General features: G+C 39.2%; 2 protein-coding genes across 2 annotated transcripts in view; one reads left to right on the top strand and one right to left on the bottom strand.

Annotated features, from left to right (window-relative positions):
• Positions 1-5,931, bottom strand: part of DHRS12 (Dehydrogenase/reductase SDR member 12) — a 49,782-nt gene extending 43,851 nt beyond the window's left edge. Inside the window, exon 1 of the mRNA XM_051209361.1 lies at positions 5,658-5,931. Within this exon, the coding sequence (XP_051074814.1) occupies positions 5,658-5,689 (32 nt within the window). The 5' untranslated portion in view covers positions 5,690-5,931. The remainder of the gene's footprint in view (positions 1-5,657) is intronic.
• A 15,502-nt stretch (positions 5,932-21,433) lies between these two features.
• The window catches only part of MS3_00001857 (uncharacterized protein), a gene marked incomplete at its 3' end in the record, with an annotated part of 81,075 nt that continues 79,010 nt past the window's right edge, over positions 21,434-23,498 (top strand). The window contains exon 1 of the mRNA XM_012939553.3: positions 21,434-21,566. Coding sequence (XP_012795007.1) covers positions 21,542-21,566 — 25 coding nt within the window. The 5' untranslated portion in view covers positions 21,434-21,541. The remainder of the gene's footprint in view (positions 21,567-23,498) is intronic.

Here is a 23,498-nt window from a genome sequence, read left to right as displayed (position 1 = left end):
CTTCCTACACCCCCTAATACCTCTCTTATCTCCATGACTAACCCTCCTCACGTCTCTTTATCATCTCGCACCGCTAGGGCAAACGATTCGAGTACACGGAACGCTATTCCTGGTCTCTTGAAACCACGCTCTAAACTACACGTAGGAGCTTTTAACGTCCGAACACTGTGCCAAATAGGACAACAGGCTTCCTAACTAGGACTTTAGAATCCCGCGCCATCGATCCGAAAAGATAGGGACACTCGTCGTTGCCTCTTCGTCGTCTCTGCCTATTCTCCCACTGACTGCAGCGCAAATGATGTAAAAGATGAGTTTTACAGAAAGCTCTCCAACCTCCTCCTAAAAGCTAGGCGCTCGGATGTAGTAATAGTGGCCGGTGACATTAATGCTCAAGTAGGTAAACTAAGCGATAGGGAAAGACACCTGGGTGGATCTTATAGCATCGTGGCTCAAAGAACAGATAATGGTGATCGTCTGTTGCAGCTATGCTCAGATAACCGCCTGTTCCTTGCAAATACTAACTTTAAGCATAAGGAAAAACATCTTTTAACATAGCGACCCCCTAATTCGTCCCAACGTTGGAACCAAATAGATCACATCGCTATCAGCCACCGATGGAGGGGCTCGATAGAAGACTGTCGCTCATTCTGGAGCACATGCTTAGATTCAGATCATGCTCTAGTACGAGCGCGTATCTGTCTGCGTCTTACTGGACGTAGGAGAGACGCTGCAAGGAAACCTCTTAGGGGCCCACTTAATGATAGCCAAGCTAAGAGTTTATGTCAGGAACAACTAGGAAAACAGTTAGGCAGCCATATAGGTGATGCCCACCCCGAGGCAGCATGGAATGATATCCGAAAAGCTGTGGAAACAGCAGTGATATCTGCTAGTAAGGTAAACCACAAGGTTAGGGAGAAACACTGGATCTCAGCAGCACTGAAAGGAGTACCAAAGAAGTACATTAACCTTATACAGGCTCTCTACTCGAACACAACTGGTAGAGTGAGAGCTTATGGCGAACTGTCATCAGAATTGATTACCTCAAGTGGTGTTCGTCAGGGCTGTCCACTCTCTTCATTCTTGTTCAACTTTGTCGTCGACGTACTTTTAGAGATAACACTTTCCTCGTCTAGATTTCCAAGGGTTGAACTTCTACCGGGAGGTTCACTTGTTGACTTAGAATATGCTGATGACATAGTTTTATTTGGCGAAGACGCTGACAAAATGCAGAGTCTTCTGACCACTCTAAGCAACAATACAGGCATGTTCGGCATGCGATTCTCCCCCTCAAAATGCAAAATGTTGCTTCACGATTGGGTTGCATCGACACCCGAACTAATCATAGGGAGTGAAGTAGTTGAGCGTGTCGACCGCTTCACTTATCTTGGAAGTCTCATCAGCCCTTGTGGTCTAGTGTGTGACGAAGTCTCAGCACGGATACAGAAGGCTCGACTAGCTTTACCAACTTGCGTCATTTATGGCGTAGGCGAGATATCCGTCTATCAACCAAAGGACGGGTTTACTGCGCAGCAGTTCGTTCCATCCTAACTTATGGCAGTGAAACATGGCCGGTAAGAGTAGAGGATATCCGTACGTTACTAGTATTTGATCATAGGTGTCTTCGAAATATTGCTCGTATATCCTGGGACCATCAAGTAAGTAATGCAGTTGTTAGGAAACGGGTACTAGGTAAGGATGGCAAATCAATTGATGAAGTAGTGAGACTTCATCAGTTGAGATGGCTGGGACACGTGTTACGTATGCCCAACCACCGACTGCCTCGATGTGCGATGTTTTGTTGTATAGGAGTAGATTGGAAGAAAGCTAGGGGCGGCCAGACCTAAACATGGCACAAGTCCATGAAGTCACTGACAAGTGGACTGAGTCATGTTGGTAGGTGTCGACTACCTGGTTGGGGACCGCGAGATGATAGCAACCGATGGTTAGAGACCCTGAATGACATGGCTCAAAATCGTTTGCAATGGCGCAGGTGCATCCACTCTTTGTGTTCTCCCAAATTCTAATATTCTGAATTCTTCATGTCCCTTTCTTTTTTTCTTTCCAAATTTATTTCACTGGATTATACTCCTTGAATAACATCTTCAAACCCTAATTTTTCTGATAACAGCTTATAATTTTACTACATCTAGCACTACGGGATTTGAATAGACCACCGCATCTCTGTGCTAATGTGGTGTGGCAACTCGAACTGATGTACGTACGTACGAAGTCCTACGTTGTTATTGACTGACTGAGTATGTAGGAGTAGTTGATTAAATAGAATAAAGGGACTTTAGCTGATCCATGTACACTTTTGCATTAGAATTTTAACAGCTAACTAAGCCGAAGTAAAACTTAAAGGGTGAAGTAAATGTTAATTTGCACAAAACTTATTGTCAAACGTATATCTAGACCATTAGTTATAGCTCTACTCATTTGAGTAAATTACATTTTTTAAGAATTATTCCCACCTCTGAGCAAGATAACGAGGAAATTTCATGTGGACTATAGATTCTTTACACAGAATCTTTACATAATGATCTATCCGTTTCTAAGCGTAAGGAAATACTAGGGAACTTCCAATTGTCACTATAAAACAAAAATGTTTAGCACAATACGGGGTCAGAATCTAGGCTACAGAGAACGGAATAACAACACTATGAAGAAATATCCATGGGAAAATGACTACTGGCACACCACCAACCTCACAGGTAAACACAAAAGAGATGATGAGAGCTTGGTTGGGATCTTGAATATGGATCTCGTTGAAACAACACAGTAATAGCGAGACTTTCCATAGATATATTAAGGACTGCGTATTACATGACTTGGATTTAAGTATAAACATCAATGGTATAAAGTTTAAGTACTCATGGTTCTAGAACAGCCGGATTAAATTTTGCGCATGAATACGGGTTTCACAGATCTATTACTTTGTGACTTAAGACTGTATGGATAGGACACAACTCTTAACAAAGATCAGGTGTTAAGTGGAGTAAGAAATAACATTTTAACAGTATACATCACATGTATACTAAGTTTTATTTATTTTATTTTAACACATGGATATTGGTACAAGGAGGCACCAAATACATATGCGCCACACATATCATTTGATATATGTGAGGGCTGTGTTGTTGCCAGGGTGCCCAAACCAAAGCAGGTGGTGTTCTTAGGGGGCCACACCCCGAGCCTTCGACCTGAAGGTCTGATCCACAAGGCAGTGGAGCATCATGAGGAGATGCAGTCCCATGGTAGCCAGTGACCAACGATTGGTTCATACGCCATTTGTTCCCACAGGATACTGGAGCCCATGTGCATCATTGGTTTGGAATCAGGGTGGACAAAATGACCAGTCTATAAAGGGAGTTTTCGTGTTGTGGCAAATTTTGTGTTGGTTGTGATACTGCCTGTGAACCTAAACAGAAGCAAGTGGTTTTTAATAGACATAACTGATCTTTTGATCAGGTTTAATCCAAGAGGAAGTAGGACAAGGTCAGACGTGACGTTCCGGTAGTAGGTTACCAAAATAGGTCTACATGCCATTTTTTCTTTCAGTACTTCGAAGTACACATGGATCACTCGTATGGAATCCAAATTTATCTTAGTGGATCTTTTATACTTAATAACCTGATGGAATCGGCAAACTTTTGTTTTCATCACTTTCCTTTTGCGAGAACACTTTTGCAATACAGGAAATAAGTACAACTTTTCTGAAAACGAGTGAACATATGAGAGTACTCTAAGATGAGTGCTTTCCTCGTCATCAACTGTAAGAGAACATGACAGAGTATATAAAGTGAAATTCATCTAACAAGCACGGATTTTTGTATCCACGCCTCCAATGTGTGGGACAATAATAATGTCAAACTACGATAGATGCGATCTGATACTTTGATTTAACGCTTCCTCTGGTTTGTGTTGACTAGTTTATGAGCGTTTGTTATTCGGAATAAAGAACCTGTATATTCATGGTGATAGGGACTGTTTGAGTCAACGTTAAAGATTTATCATACATTGTAGTATTTCCAAGGTAGGAAATTCTTATTGTAAAAGTTAATTAAGCGTTTAAGCTCAAATACTTATGGAGTATTGGCAAGAGGAGATAGCACTTAGCTCAGACAAGACGTCCATTTTTCTATCAAAAGGGAAATGTACTGCGCATCAATTTACTCTGCAGCGTGCTACAGCTGGGGCCTGGCTCGTAAAGGGAGAAGCTGTATGGGTTGCCAAAACTTTACCACGGATGCTTCAAAGTGTTGGTGTATGATAGTACAATCAATTTTCTCGTGCTTGACAGGTGGCAATTACGTGGAAGCTGTAAGCTTTCGCCAACTAAAATGGTTGGGGAATGAGATACGCACACAGAGCTATCAAATGCTCCCGACCGTTGCTGCTACCTTGACGTGGTGGTCGGGCTTGCCTATTGTGATGAACCAATCGAGCTATACTGGAACAACTGTTTCTCAAGGTCCTACCATGTCAGACAGGTCGGTTAAAGAGCGACAGGACTAAAAGCAACAAATCCAAGGTCAGAGGGCGAAGTCGTACTACTGACTGCACAGAGGTGTGACGGCAGTAAGGTGTTTCCCTAAGACAACCAGCATAACAGCAATGCTGCATTCCCACAAAGGAATGGCGAGGTTATAAAGGGTCATCCCTAAAAATGAACACCTCGCATTATCTCATGGATATCCGTTTCCGGCGGTAAGGTGCCAACAAGTACGGAGATAACACGAAGATTACTCACAAAAAGGGCGTGCGTGACCGACCTCAAGCAGTTGTTTTTTGGGCACTGCAGTCGCGCTTTCAGGCCACTAAGACTACCCCTAATTCAATGTCTTTTTCAGGTACCTCCATAAGAACCCTTTCGTAGTGTGGGCAGTCGAGAAGTGATAACTGTCTTCATACCTCTAACAGCACTCAAGTCTACATGCTGAGGTAATTTCAGGTGTGAACTATTTAGTTGTGGTTAGCACAATTATTGCGATCGAGTAACACGACTCAGAATTAGTCATAGTGGCAGAGACCTGTTCAACATTACTATTAAATTTTGTGTCATGATGTTAATTTATACATAATATACTTTGATTGCTTCCTCTCGGAGAATTTTTAGTGGATTTAAGTCAACACAACGATTTGTAGTTTACTAGCACTCCTGATATATATATATGGAAACCTCAGGACGAAATCGATTACAAACCCAAACAATACAACTGTGAGGCAATAAGATGAGGTATGTATGAAAACTATGGCTAACATAGTTTTGTACAATTGTTTAAAATTTTCGAAAATATGACGTTTGGCTTCCTAAACGATTCAATCAGAACGTTATAGTATGCAAATGGAAATCGAACAAATGACAATATTTACATGTTAGACAGCTTTATTTTTTACTAGTAATGATGAGCAGACTTTGACCATTATTAAAGGGGGAAAATGGGAGGTGAGTGAACTTGATTTTCTAGGGGAAATATGCACAGGCGCTACACTGTCTAACGAAATAAAGATTTACAGCTAGTTCCACTAACTTCAAGGTAAGAAAGCGCAACACAAACATATTTTTGCACTGTCGGGAACTTCGGTCAGGCTAACAGAATTAAATGGAAAACGACTTGGATATGAACTGATATTGGAGCAATTAACTGAGAACCTACCTTATTGGTGTGAGGTTCGGTAACCCAGACATTTGCTGGCTGCTAAAGAATTATATCAAAGTGACTAGATCCTTATGAAGCCTTTCCATATTTCTGGAAAGGTTGGGAGTAGCACAAAAACCCCACTAGGAATCGGAAACTTGTTGAGTACCCTGTAGAGATAACTTAAACTGTTTCCTGGAAGTTAGTAGGTCACAAGTAACTGTGATGAAAAACCAGATATAGAAAGTAGCCGCCAGACGACTTTCCGACAGTTTTGAACTGACCGCACCTTGTGTGAGTGGCCTTACGCACACATAAACTTCGTAGTTCAAACGCCAATGGATTTTTCTATGGGTATCAGAAAAGCTTTCTTGGTTATAGAAAGACATAATAACTGCTTTCTTCTTTTTAAAAATAAAGGGTAAGAGCATTATTTAACGATTTTTGGACTGAACATGGAATAACACTGAGCAATTTCCTCCAGTTGAAACTTTACAATAAACTATTGTCACCATTGTAACCAACATGAAGTTCCATGACAAAGAAATCTTAATCACGAAAGATTCGCGATCTATCTTAAATACGTCTTCCCAAACGAGTTTTGAAACTGAATTGCATAGCTGATATGTTGGTATTCATAAGAACCTTAGTGATTGTAGTATTTATGCTAGCTGATGACTCCTTTGTACTTGATTGGGTGTTGGTTATGAATTACAAATGTAGTACGTTCATTTTTGCTCATCTGGTTCCACGTTAATCAAACAGCACTGTAGGGGATGATACTATGTCAAGCCCAGATAGGTTATTATAGCCTCTGGAGGGGTGAATTTATCCGCAACTCAACCATGTAAACTTAATGTATCGCCCAGTGTAATAATGGTCATCTGTGCGTTTAAGTGACCACAGATTTTGTCATTTCAATATGTATTTTTTATTGAATAACTAGATTGTGTTTTTAATTTTGCTCTGTTTTTAATTTTTATTCGCCACGTCTGACTGCGTTGCACTGTACGTTCATTGCACGCTGGAATGATATCTCAATTCATAGTTAGTTTAATCACATAGTTGATTGTCTCCAGATAGACCGTAGGTGCATGATGTTACTGAAGAAATGTTTGTTGTACCGTAGACTATGTTTTTATGAACAACTGATTGTTATCTTCAGTCTGAAAGCAATATATATGTATCCTTCGTCTTCTGTTAGGTAAGTTCAAATGGCCTATATTTCGTGTTTTGGTTTTATCGGCTGAATAATGTTCATTTTACTCCCTTTAGCAACATGTCTGTGCAAATGGAACAATAATTATGACACTTGCTTAGTTTAGTATTCTTGGTTGCCGTTATACTTTAGATTAGTCGATAGGATTATGGTATACTTAAATATAGTGCTTGAAGCCTGTGACGAAACAGATCAGTTTAGTAAGTAGAGCTGCCTGTTTTTAGTGAGTATACTGATTCAAATCAGTCTGATTAATAACAGGAAAAAACGTGTCGTTGATGCTGTTGCTGTAATATATAGCTTTAAGTACGTTTGGTGTTTATTTGTAGACAGTACGTTTAACACTGTTCATGTTTCAAGACCACTGTCATTAAACAATTTCCCCAGCAATAACATCGGTGGCAGGATAGCTAAGTGTCTGAGCTTTTATTTGCTTGCAGAAGAGCAGTATACAGTCTTAGAAGATGAGTGTTCTTTGCTAAAAAAACATGTAATTTAGTCATTTATCTATTCCACATTTCTGACTAAATTCATTACTATTTTCTCATTTAGAATGCAACAGGAGTGAGCCTTCACAGGTCCTACGAACTGTTTCGTCCTTAGAACTATGGCCCTATGAAACGGTTTACGGGAGACCCAACGAACACCAGATTATAAAAAGGATGCTGGGTGTCCATTTTAGTCTCACAACCACTTCCAGTACTTTTTGAGTTACTTCTTTTACCCTTTCGTTTGGAAAAAAACAACACAGATTGAAGCCTGACGTTACCAGTGCAACTTTTAGACGGGGACTTCGTTTAAACCTTTGTTTGATATTCGATTCTTAATGAAAGTTCCTGAATAAATTTTTAAATCTAATGCTACTCTGTTTTATCTATTTAATCATTGCAAGAAACTTGTGATATATGAGCCTCTCAGCATCTAGTTCATATGTAGTAAATTTAAGTGATTTAGTACATATCTTCGTCATTTTCTTGGGAAACCTACAGACTCCGGTCCTCTCATAACTTATTCTAACCACCATGAATTGTCACGGCAGCTGATGGATGGACACGCGTTACACATCCTAACCGTACATGCATCTTACCTTATAGCTTCTAATTCAAATGCCATATGACAAGCAAGCAATGCCCTTACCCGCACTAATGGAGCACTAGTAACTCAAATGCACCCTATATGGTACCTTACATTGGTCTACGCACTTGCTTAGCATTTTAGTGTGAATATTACTACAGTCCAGCTAAAAATCCCATGAATAACCCTATATCCATCAAAACAAATAAGTCTGTATTTGCTGCATATAGCAAATTTATTTCTCAGAAGATATAGCAGTTAGAATTGGAGTAAAATGGCAGTATACAGCAGATGCACATGGTACATGTCTTCATCGATTAGCTGAAATAGCGAATACGGATATTAGCTTAACAGGCTTATTTAGAAAGACTAGTGTCTACTTTGAACTTACTGAGAAAAATATACTGGAACTACGAATAATGTAGGAATCTAGTCTCCCAGGGCGTACGAAGCACTCAAACTGGAAGACAGTTGTCCGAAAATAATTCGAATATGAAGGTGAAAATTTGCAGGTACTTTTCATCGTAAGGGTGAACATATTAGGTACCGGTTGACATCATACCGTAAAAAAACATATTTGCGAGTGGTGAAATATGATCCATAAAAAAGTGAGCCTAATAACAGTTAATTACCTTTTTACTCCCTGATCATGACCCTCCGGCTTCCTTTTATGGCCAAAACAGTAAACATACACTACACACTGGCAGCAGATTTCCGGCTTTTCAATGTTAAGCTTGATTTAACGCACTGCGTAATGAGTACAACCCCTCTATTACTGCAATATGGCATATTTTTCATAACAAACCCTCTGCAATAGATTGGTAGCATCTGTGACTTCATCAATAGTTGTCGGAAGTCTGGGTCCTTTCGAAATCAATACCGATATACCCTACTGCTGGGCACTCTGTATTAGTTTGACTCGTTGGTGGGATAGTGCTGTCCATAATACTGAAGAAAATTAAAAAACGCAGATTGTTTCCTTTCATTTTGCTGATAACGTCATAAAGGACAGTTAGGAACGAACATGCAGACAGTTAGAGTCACAGACGGCAGTAACAATTATTTTAGCGAAAAAACGAGCTTCGGCTTTAGATACCTAGAAAACAAGTCAAAACAAAACCGATAAGGCTAGCCAGCCTGGCTGAAGAAATGCATTGACTCCAGTAGCAGCAGCCAAAACCCAGAAAACAAAGCAAAATTAGGAAAAATTTTGCTCCAACATTCAGAGTATTACATTAACTTCCGCGTTTTAGCACAGTGAAACGTTAAATTCTGTAGCTACACAAAACAAGTAGCTGAAAAAGCACAGAACGAAGAAAGTCGACCGCCGCTGCTAACAAAGATGGCGGATATAATAATTCCCGCCTCATTCTGACTGGCTGACAAGCTGAAGGCCACATTTACTAAATTGAGTTGCGTTTAATAGCAGCCCTCTGGACAGATAATTCTCTTCATTCTTCTCGAGCCATATTTTTACACTGTCATTCATTCGCTTATCAGCCTTGACTGTTTTCATGTGAGTGTGTGCGCACTTCTTATCCTATTTATCATATGTCTGTAATTTATTTTTGTTCAATTAAAACTAAAGTAAATCGAGTTAGCTCACTCACTTTTGTGTCATTCAGTTCCGCTATTCTCTCGATTCGTTTCCTTCTCTGCAATCTCTGGTTGTCTATTCAAATCAAAGTTTGCACGAAATATACGCGTTTAAAATTTTGTTATTCACTAATGCGAGTTAAGTCGATGATTATATACGAGGGTATCCAGGAAGTATAATAATGATAACAATAATCATTCATGAGATCAAACTTAATCATATATAGGGCCAAAAAAGCACTATTTCAAAAATGTTTAGTACATTAATTCGAATACTTTTAGTTATCAGTGGTGCGATGCGTCGTTATCATATAACTCTCAATCCGTCTCCAAAGAGTTTAATACATTCGGTCAGCTGAGTGAAAAGAATTACCCCAGAAGTTTAAGATGGATACATCATGATGTTTTATCATTAACATCGTCGATGCGAGTCTCGACGAACGAAAACGTGTGTACGAACGAAAGCATCGGTTGATTGAGGTCGAGTGGAAGCAGGTTTAACTGAACGCATTGCGTTTGTAAGCCTGTTCGTGTAGGAGGTTAGATCCATGTTCATTGAAGAGGATGAAGGATCCACGAATTCTCCTGGAAGTCGAAGTGTCGTTCCATAAACGAGTTGAGCCTCAGTGTATCCAATGTCAGCTTTCACTGCATTGCGGATACCTAGTAAGACGAGTGGAAGAGCGTCGGTCCACTGTAAAACGTTTGCAGCTGATAGTGAAGCTTTCAGTTGTCGGTGAAAACGTTCTACCAACCCGTTTGCTTGTGGGTGGTAGGCAGTCGTTCGGAAGCGAGTGGTTCATAAAAGTGTGGTCAGACGACGGAAAAGATCAGATTCAAACTGACGTCCGCGGTCTGTAGTGATGGTTGAAGGGCAGCCGAAGTTTGCTACCCATCGTTCGACGAAGGTGCGGGTCACTGTTTCAGCAGTGATGTCCTTAATAGGTACTGCTTCTGGCCATCGAGTGAAACGATCTACGCAGGTTAAAAGATAAGAGTATCCATTTGAATCTGGTAAAGGTCCTACCAAATCCAGATGAACATGGTCGAAACGAGCATCGGGAGTTTTAAACGAGCCTAAGGGACATTTATTGTGTCTGATGACCTTAGATTTTTGGCAGCTTACACAGGAGCGTGCCCACTCCCTCACGTCTTTATTCATTCCAGGCCAGCAAAACCTTTCTGCTATAAGCTTGATGGTTGCACGAACACCTGGATGCGAAAGTTTGTGCAATGTGTTGAAGACATTGCGTCGATAATGGTTCGGCACGATTGGGCGATCCCTACCTGTAGATGTGTCACAAAGTAAGGTTTCCTTACCTGTTCCCACCTGTTTGATGCGTAGTTTAAGTGTTGTGGACGATAACTCGTGCTGAAGATCACTGTCTTCTTTTTGAAGCTCGGCGAGTTTAAGAAGGTCGATGCCTTGGAAACTGTTCAAGGAAGTTATGCGAGATAAGGCGTCTGCAACTACATTGTTTGCTCCAGAGATGTGTTGAATATCTGAAGTAAACTGCGAAATGTAGTCCAGTTGTCGAGACTCACGGGGAGAGTACTTGTCAGAAGGAGAGCTTAACGAGAAAGTGAGCGGTTTATGGTCCGTGAAAAGAGTGAATTCACGACCTTCGATGTAGTGTTGGAAATGCCGTACAGCACAATACATAGCTAGGAGTTCCCTACCGAATGTGCTGTACCTTGATTCGGTGTCTAGCAACCTTCTAGAGAAAAATGCCAAGGGTTGCCAGGAGTTGTTAACCCATTGTTGTAAGACTCCTCCGATTGCTGAGTCGGATGCGTCTACTGCGATGCTAATGGGTGCTCGGGTGTCCTGATGTGCGACCATTGTTGCTTTAGTAATCAGTTCCTTAACTGTGGAGAATGCTTTCCGTGCGGTGTCGTCCAAATTGATGGATTTCGCATTTCCACGAAGTTGGTCGGTCAGAGGTTTCATAAGTAATGCTCATTTCGGTATGAAGCGTCTATAGAAACTTACGAGGCCGTTGAACGTGCGTAATTGCTTGACGGTGGTCGGTTCTGGGTAATCCAGAATGGCCGCCACTTTGGTCCTAAGAGGTCGAATGCCTTGAGCATCGATAGTGTGTCCCAGAAAGTCTAACGAGTCGGTCCCGATTTGGCATTTCTGAACGTTTACAGTAATGCCATGTTTTTGAAGTCGTTCGAAAACAAGATCCAGATGCTTGAGATGTGTTTCTCTGTCCGGACTTGCGATGAGACAGTCGTCAACATACGCGTGTACGAAGTTGAGACCTCGAAAGACGTCGTCTATGAATCTTTAGAATGTTTGAGCAGCATTTCTTAGACCGAAAGGCATTCGCAAAAATTCATAGAGTCCGAAAGGAGTTATGATAGCTGTTTTCGGTATGTCGTCAGTAGCCATAGGGATTTGGTTATACACTTTAACCGAGTCGATTTTCGAAAAGACAGTTGTACCTTTCAAGGTAGCTGTCAAATCGTGAATGTGAGGCAACGAGTAACGATCGGGAATGGTTTTTGCATTCAATCGCCGATAGTCACCAGTTGGACGCCAATCGTTGCTGTCCTTTTTAGGGACCGTGTACAACGGAGATGCATATGGGCTATTTGACGGTCGTATGATTCTTAAGTCTATCATGTGATCGAATTCGTTTTTCGCCATTCTTAGCTTTTCAGGAGCTAGTCGTCGTGCTTTAGAGAATACAGGTGGTCTTGTAGTCGTGATGTGATGTGTAACGTTGCTGGTTACATACGGTAGTTTCGGTTGCGTTCGCTGAATCCCAGGATACTTATCGAGTAGCGGTTGATAAAATGGGTCTATCGTATGTTTAATTGTGACTGGGGATAATCTGCAACCAGAAAAAGAAGTTACGCAAACGGATAAATTAGTGTTTTCGTCCACTATCGATGATTAGATTATGGTGTTGTAGAAGGTCCATATCAATAATTGGCATAGAAACATCTGCAACAACGAAGATTCAGTGAATGAGTTTGCGTAAACCCACGTTAAGGTAGCGATAGGTTTTCCGTTTGCCCCCTGTAAGTTTCGAGCCGATTCGTTAAACCGATCGTTGGGATTCGCTGGGAGAACGCTAACTTCTGTGCCAGTTTCGACGAGGTAGCGAACTCTCGTTGTCACATCTGTGACGTACAACAGACGGCTATGTTCGCCGGCTACGGTTGCCGTTAACGCGTGCCGGCTTGGAAGTTTCCCGAGTTGTTTTTCGAGTTAGTCGGTCTCGTGATACCAGCACCAGTTGGGGTTATCCGTCTCTCGTGGTCTAGAGACAGATCACTTACGTGAAATGCTTCTACGTGGGGTGTGTGGTCGCTTACGGTCGTTACGAAGATTAAGATAACGCGTTAGTGTATGACATAACTCGGTTATGTCATTCTGAGTCGTGTGAGGCTTTTCTTTGACTGAAAATACCTCGGTAGTAGAAGATTTCTAAGATACGATCAGCAGATGCAGCCAGTTCGTCTTAGGCGTTGTTCTGAAACGAGACCAGAACTGCTTGCCTTGACAACTGCGAGGACTTGTGCACGTGTGTCGTTCACGCCGTGCTCGTGGAAGTCGGCTTCTGCGTAACAGAACCAGGCTTCGATATTGTCGAGCCAGAAGGGCATGAGTTGGAACGAGGGTGGAGACATGGTCTTAATCTTAAATACCTTAGGAGTCTGTTCAGTCATAGGGGAATAATAAGTACGAGAATACAAGGGAAAAATATATAGATATCCTGAAACACGAGGGAAAAATATCACAATGTATAAAAAAATAAAAATTAAGGCAATAATATATAAAAAAATTCCTAAAAAGGAACAGACTCACACTTGCAATTCGGTGTACCAGATCACGTCGGGCTCACCAATGAGGATGACACAGGTATTCAGTGTTTGACAACGCTTCTACCAGTAACACCTAATATAATTCGTAACCACCCAGAGAAATCAAAAGACAGAGTCGAGGAGATCGGAAGAGTGTATTTGGCGATTACCAACATATCGGAATTCTCTGATCTAATGTGGATAGCGATTGCGATAGATGTTGAGCACAGCGTTACCACACGTGAACTGGTGCGGATGCCTGACCGAGCGCCTTCAGCTAGATGAGTCCACTAAAACATATGGTCAGCATCCAATGTCGAAAACTTACAGAACTATTTATTTTGTGGATTTATTTACCGCTACAGGCATTTTCTAGTATCATAATCACTTGCTCACTGTGATGATTGCATGAACTAATGTTTCCTTTGTGTTCGATGTCTTTCTGATTTTGAATCCCAAATACAGAACATTCGTTCCTGCCCACCTAGTTCTTCCTGGTTTAAATTGCGATGTTTCTGGGAGTCCTAGTTCGTTTGGTAGTTCAAATACTTCTACTCATCACATTGGCGACGCGATGGAGCCTGTGATAGAATAGATGAACATACACAGAAATTCTGAAGCTTTTAAAGATTTTATAGAAATATTCTAAATTTGGAGCATGACCAAGAAAGATGTGAAGGTTGATAAAACTGTCGCTCACTTCCTCACATTGATTGGAAAAGAAGCCTACAGTTTATTAAAAACGGTGACATTTCCACAAAAGCCTATGTCACTTCACTTCAGGGAACTACTATTAAATCATGTATAGTGCACCAATTTTGGATGTCGTGAGTCACCGGAATTACACAGGATGATTCGTCAGAATAACCAGAGGGTTAGGAAATTCATCCTTGGATCTCAAACACAAGCTTAGAAGTGCGAATTCGATGATCAACTTCATGCAGCTGAGGGATCGACTGATTGCAAGACCCAGCACACAATACCTGGAAAGAGTGCTGTTAAAATGCCGAACTGTTCTTTCCAAGATGATAGAACTGCATGTGTCAACTATGTGACGGTGAATGAACTTGATAACCAGTCGGTGAGAATTTCTAATACTTTGCTCAGTCGTGATGATGAAGTACACTGTCATGGTCAATCAAACTTGCGTTTGCTTAATAGTGATTCCTATTGTCGTGAAAATATGGAAGGCGATTCAACAAGGAGTTGCAAAGCAGACCACAACTGTGAGCACGTGTTTGGTAAATGCTTACTCTGTGGAAAATTTCATTCAAGTGTTTCATGTTCATTTCGTATTGCTAAATGTTTTAAATGTGGTAAGATATGACTAATTTAGTCAGTATGCAAATGTTATCTTGATTTTTCTGCAAGTAATACTAAAGCTTTTAATTTAGATCCTATTATTCAGGGTGTCCTTAATGATCATTTGTCTTTATCCACCATTTCGAAGAGCAATGTTCATATACTAAGGTGATAATATATATATATCTTGGTTCATTTCATGACATTACTATTGACACAAGCAGTATGGAGTCCATTATTTCATTCAAGAACTTGAAATCTTTGGATCCTAATGTTGTGGTAACACCCACTGAAGTCTCAATATTGGAGATTACTGGACGCAAACTGTCGACTCGAGAATGCTGCGACTTGTTAATTAAAGATGATAATTCTTCATACATGCCTTGTGAACTTTTAGTTAGCGAAACGGGGTTGTCCATACTGGGTTTAAAAAAATTGAAAAGGCTTAAAGTGGAGTTTTCTTTACCAGTTTCTGAGGAAACCTCTGGTATTTTACCTTAAGATTTGATAGCTGCGTGTGCACAGTGCAGTGCAGGGATGAGAATTCAGCCACATAAAACTTCAAGTACATGGTGACCCAGTCTTTCTTATACGACGAGTAATTCCTTATGGTTTTCGAAAAAAAGTAAATAAGTCATTACAGGATTAGTGTGCTAAAGTTATAATTGAACCGATTCAGACTATAGACTAACACTGAACTCCCATTTGTTGGAGCAAACATGCACGACGGTGGAAGTTGAAGATATTCGTAATGGATTTTATGGTTCTAAAGTGTTTCCGAAAGTTGACTTTAAAAATGCTTTTCTTTAATACCTTTTAGGTCAATCTTCATCTATTTTGACGACAATTAGCACTCCTTGTGGCCTTTTCAAACTCCATTTCCTTCCGTTCGGTCTAAGTTGTTCTCTATCCACACCAGGTAGTGGTTAGTATGGTAGTCAGTGATCTTGAAGGTGTTGGAGTTGGTCAAGGTGGTTTCATTGTTCATGATTCCGATAAGGTAGTTCGTGACCGGAGACTTATTGCTTTTTGGCGTCGTCTAATTGAGAAGAATATTACGGTGAATCCAAATAAGTGTTCATTTTGTGTATCTAGTTTTGAATGTCTTGGATACCTAGTTGATAGTAATGGTTTGAGACCAGATATGAAACAACAAGCTCCACTGACAAATGCACCATTTCAGAAAAATCTTACAGATTCACATTCACTAGTGGGTGATCTTCAATATTATTCACGTTTTATCTCTGATTTTTCTCGTTGTGCCAATTGTTTACTTAATATTTTGATATCCAATACGCTTAAATGGGGTCAGCAACAAGAGTCATGCTTACGAAGTCTACTGAATTTTCTTCAAAGTGATGCTATTCCTCGAACTTACTCCCCAGTGTACATTCTGTACTTATCACTGGCGCATCACTTGTGGGTATTGCTACGGTTTTGGGGTAGGAATTTAGACCAGTTATCTGTGTTTCAAGCACAATTAGTGTTGATGAGCAAAGTTATTCGCAATCTCAGCGAGAAGCACTAGTTGTGTTTTGGACCATCAAAAGACTTCATTAGTATTTATTTGGAAAGAAATTGACTATTGTTACAGATCATGAAGCTTTAATGTTCATTTATCATCCTGAAAACTCCATTGCACGTCCATCATCTGCCATGGTTCAACGATGGAGTATTGCTTTGTGTGCCTATGACTATACGATTCATCAAAGAGGTGCCAAATAAGCTCAATGAGTTGACTATATTTATCGGCAATCATTACAAGATAGATCTGTCAATACTTCAAACCGTTTGTTATTGCAATCTTTACCAGTGAGACATCAAGATATCGTCAAATAAACCCGTCGATACTTTGGATGTGTACTCAGTACCACACGAAAATGTTGGAATGCCAATATGACACGTAGAATTCCTGCCTGTTTTTCAAGGCGGTACGAGCTCACCACTACTCCAGATGGTGTTCTGTGTCTTAATGATAGTGTTGCTGTTGTTTCTTCATTACGTGAATCTGTTCATGAAGATCGTCATAGTGGATATTTTGGTGTTGACAAGATGAAGTTCCTGGCAAAGCTCACATGTTGGTGGCCGGAGATAAATGCGGATATATGTCGTGTGGCAAACGATTTTGGAAAGTGTTATAAGTCGAAAAGTCTCTCTTCGAATTGGACTCCATGATCAGTATTATCTGATGCCTGGCAGAGAATTCATGCGAACTACTGTGGTTCATTTCTTGGCAGATACTATGCACATGTTGTTATTGATTTGTTTCCGAATTGGCCTGAATTTTTTCACAACTTCACCAAATTTTGAATTCACAATCCGAGCATTAAGAAGGGTATTTAGTCGAGATGGGATTCCCATGGTTTTAGTGACTGATAATGGCTCTCACTATGCTGCGTATGCAGTTTTCACGCCTGTAGGTACTAACCGTCCTATTCAAAGGAGAAACCATACTAGTAGTGAATAGGTCTTTATTTTCTCGTGAAACGAGTACACGGTGGAGGGGAGGTTACTCGTTTGAACACACTTTTTCCAACAATCAATATAAGACAATAGCAAATATAATGCCTGTACAAAATAATGAATTGAATGAATAGTTAATCTCTATTGTTTTGACAAATACTTAGTTGTTTGAGGTCAACGCTTAACCAATCAACCTCAGCTGTTACATTAGCTTTCTACTAGAATCGGCTTCCATGGGAACGTCTGTTCAATTAATCTATCTATCTATCAAAAAACACCTTAGTTCTGCTTCCGCAGCTAACATCACTCACTTTAGTCGAAGATTCTTCGTTCTTTTGTAACTTACCCCTTTTTATATGTATTCGCCTTATATTACTCATCTTGTGTTTACGGGTAAAAAGTTTATGTATTCAGCAATTAAAAATGAATATAACGCTCATGTATCAAGAGTAAAAAGTCTAATGAGTGTGGATATCATAATATTGCAGACTACGTTTTATTGGTGATGTTTTTGCTACTTAAATAAAATAGGTGATGGGGTATGAAAAACCAAACCCTTTACTCTGTTCGACAATTATTGCGTCTTCGATGCCACGCTCGGCTACACCTCATTTCCAGGAGTCCTTGTGGTTTGCGTATACCACACTATTATGTTTTTACACCGCGGCTTTGTTGAGGTTGTAGCCAGAACACACTGTTACAGTTCAGCCAGACGTTGAAGCAGTTAAAATATTATTGTTTCTAAGTCACGTTTGCAAATGTTTTGTGACACTGTGGTATGGTACGACTAAGGTATATAATTTATTCGCTCGAAGGTCGGATGACAAAAACTGAGTTTCTTTCGCAATTGATATTGGGCAATATGTGATTATAGTCCCCAGACTATCCATAAATGACACCAAATTCCTAAAATAGCTAGATATGGGCAAAACGGGCTGTAGCAGCCGATTTTTGGAAAACTAATCACGTGGTTCCTGACAAATTTATTGTTCTTGCATATATTTTTATCGCTCAATACTTATACCATGTAAAATCTAAATATATTATGGATATTCGTTTGTCATTAACACTCATCTAATTGAGGGGCACAAGCCAGTCAAACTTGAAGTTGAGAATGAAGAGGTCTAAGGATATATTCGGAAAACTGTTGATGCTTCGAGATGTATACAACTTAAGCGGCTTAATTGTTGCAATGGATAAGAAATAGAGCGTATCCAACAATGATCTAATGTGGATGCTTTCACGAGGAGATTCAGCCAGAGTGCACTCAGTAAAACTTATGAAGCCAGTATCAAAGCTGAGGGCCTATAGACGTACCTATTTTGGGGATTTATTTAACTTGTGGTGGGCCAAAAATTATAGTAACTCAAAAATGGTAAGAAAGTTATTGCATCAATGTTTTAATATATTAAATATAATAATGAAACACAAGAAAAAGTTACGGATTGTTACTTAAATTGACAGGCCTTGGCGTGTTTGAGCCGCATTCGGTGTAATAATCCACAATTACGGGTGATTAATAATTCTAATGAAATTTGTTATAATTCTAGCGTTAAAGCCAGATGGATATTTAATGAAAATATGATTGGGGTCTATGAATGTAGATGACATATATTTTAGAGTTCAGTTATCGTAGCAACAGGCAATGGAGAACAAGCGATGTGTGTTTGCAGCACTGTATTTGTGAACGGTTATATGTGTGTCAGGCTTCAATTAAACGCAACTCCATTTCGTAAACGTGGCAGTCTGCTTAGTGACCAATCAGAATGAAGCGATAATAATTATATCCGACATCTTTGTGGGCAACGGCGGTCGGCTTTCCTCGTTCTGTGTTTTATCAGCTATTTCTTTTGTGTAACCACATAATTTAATGATTCAGTATGCCAAAATACCACAGTTAGTGTAATATTCTAAACGTTGGCGCAAAGTTTCTTCGATTTGGCATTATTTTCTGGGTTTTTGCTGCTGCTACTCAAGTCAATGTATTTCTTCAGGCAAGCTGGCTAGTCTTATGCTACAAAATGTTAATCCGTTTTGTCTTGGGTATTATTTTCAGATATCGAGAGCCGAAGTTAGTTTTTTTTAGCTAAGTGTTGTCGTCAAATGGGACTCTAACTATCCTCAGATTCGTTCCTAACTGTTATATGTTATGTTATCGGGCGGAAGAGTGATAATGTGCGAAACCATTGATATGCTGATAAAATGTTTGAATGTTTATTTTTATTTATAATTAATAAATAGCTGTCGAGAATTCACTTGTCTATTACTGCGACAATTTTAAAAAATGTGAAAAAACGATTAGTTATGGAAAAAATATAATTAACTGTATACACTTTGTGCGGAAAAATAGTAGTTTTTACTACAAAAGCGAATGAATTTAATAGTGTATTATGTATCAATGATTGTTTGTTATGATTCGTTATTCAGCAAAATGAAATTAACGCTTGGGCTTCTTTACAGTTCTGCCTGAGAGTGTTAAACATGTAGGATTACTGCTTGTTTTTTTGTCTTCCTCTAATTTCGTAATAAATAATGGGAGAGGCTGTTTGTCTGTGGTAGTATTTTCTTGTCTTGCTGGTCTTTGCAGAAAGCTGGTTTAATTCTGTCTACAGAGACAGTTTCTTTCTTTTTATTTCTGTTAATGAGGAAGTGTTTATTGTCCGTCTAATTACCTGATAAGATCCTTCGTACGGTTGCTTTAGCTACTCGAATGGAGATGAATTTACGTGTTTGCAGTTGTTTATCGAGCTGTACGCGATTGTTATGCTCGCGCGGAAGTGTTGCTTAACATTTTGCATAGTTTGCAAGTGGTGGCTCTCAAAGCGGGTTGGATCAGTTGACAATGTTGTATCAGGGTCGACTAGTTGATCCGGTATTGTTAAGGTTGTACCATAGACTAGTTCGACTTATGTGCGACCATTATATTCTTTGATAGTTAAATGAATTCCAAGTAGTACAGTTGGTAGTGCGTCACTCCAATGTATCAGATTGCGCCATCAGTAAGCTTTTCATTTGGCGGTGAGTTTTCTCAACCAACGAATTAGCTACTGAATGGTAAGTTGTTGTTTTGATATGGTTCACTTCCGGAAGCCTGGTTGCGGCACTGATGATGGGGTGTGAGAGTTCATATAGATGTTGAAATATCCTTCGTCGATAAGCTTTGCTAAAAAAGACTGTTACGAGTTGAAGCATCCCAGACAATAGATGAATCAGAGAAAGGAATAGGCATTGGTTTGAAAATCATGTTGTACTTCTCTTTGAAGGTTTTTAGTTCTGCACCCTATACTTATAATTTAGCTGTGGTTTTGAGGTTAACATCTTGTTTATGTACAAGCATATTGATATCCATTCGAGAAAAAGTGTCGGTTACGATATTAAAATGTCCTTTTGATGAACTGGATATTTGTTGCGAATTGTGAGATATAATCCAGCGGTCGTGCTTCGCGTGGTAAATGCTGGAAGTATGACGTGTTAAGGGAATAATATAAGGGTTTATGATCAGTCATTATCGTAAATTCACGTTCTTGTAACAGGAAGGCGAAATGCTTTGTTGCTAAATAAACAGCTAGTAACTCACATCCAAAGGTGCTGTAACGTTCCTGAGCTGACGAGAGTCGTTTAGTGAAGAATGCTTTATGTGTAATAATGTCGTCTACTCGTTGTTGTGATACCGCACTTACAGCTTTCTGAGATGTATGAGTGCAGAAATTTGGTGTGTTTTGGGTTCAGAATTTAAGTGTTGCAATATAGTAGCATTTGGCATCATAGACTTTGCTTTATCAAAAGCAGTTTTTGAATAGGGCAGCAAAGTGAAGACATCATCTTTTTAACTTTGCTTCTTTTTTATCGATAATAGCTTCTACTTTTTCTTGTAGTGGTGTGATACCATGTGAGTCGATGTGGTGTCCCAGAAACCCTACGAACTCCACGAACCTCTACGAAACGATTATTTGATCGATCAGTCTGGAAGACTTCTTTAATGCAGGCACTTAATTGCCTAGTGGAATTTCATTCCTATTCTAGTAGATATTCTTCTGTAAATATCACTGATGTCAGTTTTGAGACTAAACATATTATATGACTAGAAATCTACAAAATGTATTAGGAATTAATAAGCATATTTGCACTTCAATCTTTTCTGTTGCACATCTTATGGCGATGATGATACATTGGCTGAGTAGAAAAACGGGAGAAGGAAGAAGTGGTAAAATGCCTTTGTCTGCTCTCAAATTTGACATAATAATTATCAAATCAGTGCTGAATAATGCTTCGGAAATAAAGTTATTTTTCTAATAGTGACCCTCACACTGATCCTAGCTATCGTTCTCGTACAATGTTTAGTTCTATAAACAGGCATGAGTTACGGTTTGTTAAAGTATTTCAAAACAATTAATACAGTACATGCGCAAAAAAGCGGTAACATGAAGAAATGGTTGTTTGTAAAAACAAAAGGGGTAAGTTCACATTAACCATATACATTTATTCAAGTTAGCTACAATTTTCCTATTTTCAAATAAAACGCGGTGCATGTTCCGGTGGTCTAAGACTTATAATTTCCGTACAACTTGGTACAGTGAATGTACCCAATCCCTTGATTTTGTAGAAAATCTTATCAGTTTTGGCTTATATATAAGCCTGATATATTTGACAAACTGGACATTGTTAATACCCAGTCCTCATTTTAAATTTTGAAATTGTACTGAGTACGTTTGATGATGTGCTTTAGTTGTTCTCCCATACTAGGGTTACTTAAGTAATTCAAGACATACTATCTGTCGAAACGCTGACTGAAACTAAGTATTTTCTTTTCTACCTATAAAATATTTGGTGGAAGATTAATCCCGTTATTAGATTTGTATTTTAGGGATGAGCCTTTTATTTTGCGCGTGCACTTTTCCCACAAGTTTCTTTAATTGACTTCTCATGAAAGATCAGTTTATATAATAATGACAAGTTATTCAGATTTTTAGTTTTGATATATCCCCACACTTTCACATTTTCCAAACAGGACAATTATTGATGGGACGAAGATTTACGGAAAAAATAAGTCAAATCCAGGTTTAAATTAAACTCATTATAGCTGATGTCATTTCGTGTCAAAAACACTAGCTCTCATTTTCAACCCTCACTACCGACTCTAAATATTAACCCTAATATCTCACACTGGTTTTTAACACCTCGAACCCTAGCAAATGGTTACACTTCTCAAAGGTCACTTCAGCATCGCTCAAAGGTAGTCCATAAATTAAACGCCCACCCGTTTATTTCCAACCATATTCATCTAAACTTAGTCATATTTCTCTAATATTCCGGCACAAATTAATGCGATATCACCCATTTACAATTTAAGTTATGCGGGTGACACGTTATAACAAGTGTACAACATCAGTATGCTCATTATGTTTCTAAACCATATTAAGGAGAAAAACCAGCCTGTTGTTCTCTGGTTTCTTCTTGTACTCCTAGATGAATACAACAGCTTACCAAAGATAAACGATGAGCCTGAAAGTTATAAAATGCGGGTTTATCGATTTCCTTTTGAGAATATAGACTTAATACTAAATACTCTATTTATCAAGCCTTTGGTAATTCTTAATGATCTTTCAGTTCTTCATTGTCTGATGTTGGGTCTATATAGATCTTTATGTTAAATGATCTGCCTTGTTCAAAAGACGTTTTTGCAACCGCCGTAAATTCTAGAATGATTTGTTTTTTATCCTTCATATTTATCCATAAACTCACTGGTCTAGCTTTACATTTCAAATCTTAAGACCGAATATGACCTACAGTTCTACAAAGTATTCTCGGAAGTAGTCTGGCAGTAATATGTTCAACCTAATTCGTTATCATGTTTATTATGATACTAAGTGGGGAATGTTGATAAATTAGTGCTATACATAAGCGTCGGTTGTTTGCAAAAAAACTGTACTTGATATGTACGCCAGATTCCACAGACGTTTTATCAACCAATGGTTATGAAACCGTAGTCTGAAAATTTGGTTGATAAATTACTTGACAAATCCTTCAATTTTGGAGTACCGGTTGTGATTTCTGTGGGTATTTCCAAAGTCTGTCTCGTAATTAGTTTTCGATTTACTAATTTTACAATAGTTTTGATTACGTGCACAGGGACGAAGTAAATATAAAGTTGAAATCATTGATCTGATAAATAAGGTAAGGTCTATTGCAACCAAAGGAAGCGGGCTACAAATGAACTCAGTTCTCACCCGTGAAAGCTCAACTATATTAAATTATAAACTGTGGTCCCAGATTTTCGGTAAGCTTTGAAATAAGCACGGATGTAAAGAATCAAAAATTTGTTATTTCTTTATTACGAGTATAGAAGATAATTATTTCTTGAGTAGAGATGAGGTTGCTTGAGGCCA

This window comes from Schistosoma haematobium, chromosome 1 (assembly GCF_000699445.3).
Source record: "Schistosoma haematobium chromosome 1, whole genome shotgun sequence".
In the NCBI taxonomy this organism is placed as follows: domain Eukaryota; kingdom Metazoa; phylum Platyhelminthes; class Trematoda; order Strigeidida; family Schistosomatidae; genus Schistosoma; species Schistosoma haematobium.
This window is presented reverse-complemented; position numbering and strand designations above follow the sequence as displayed.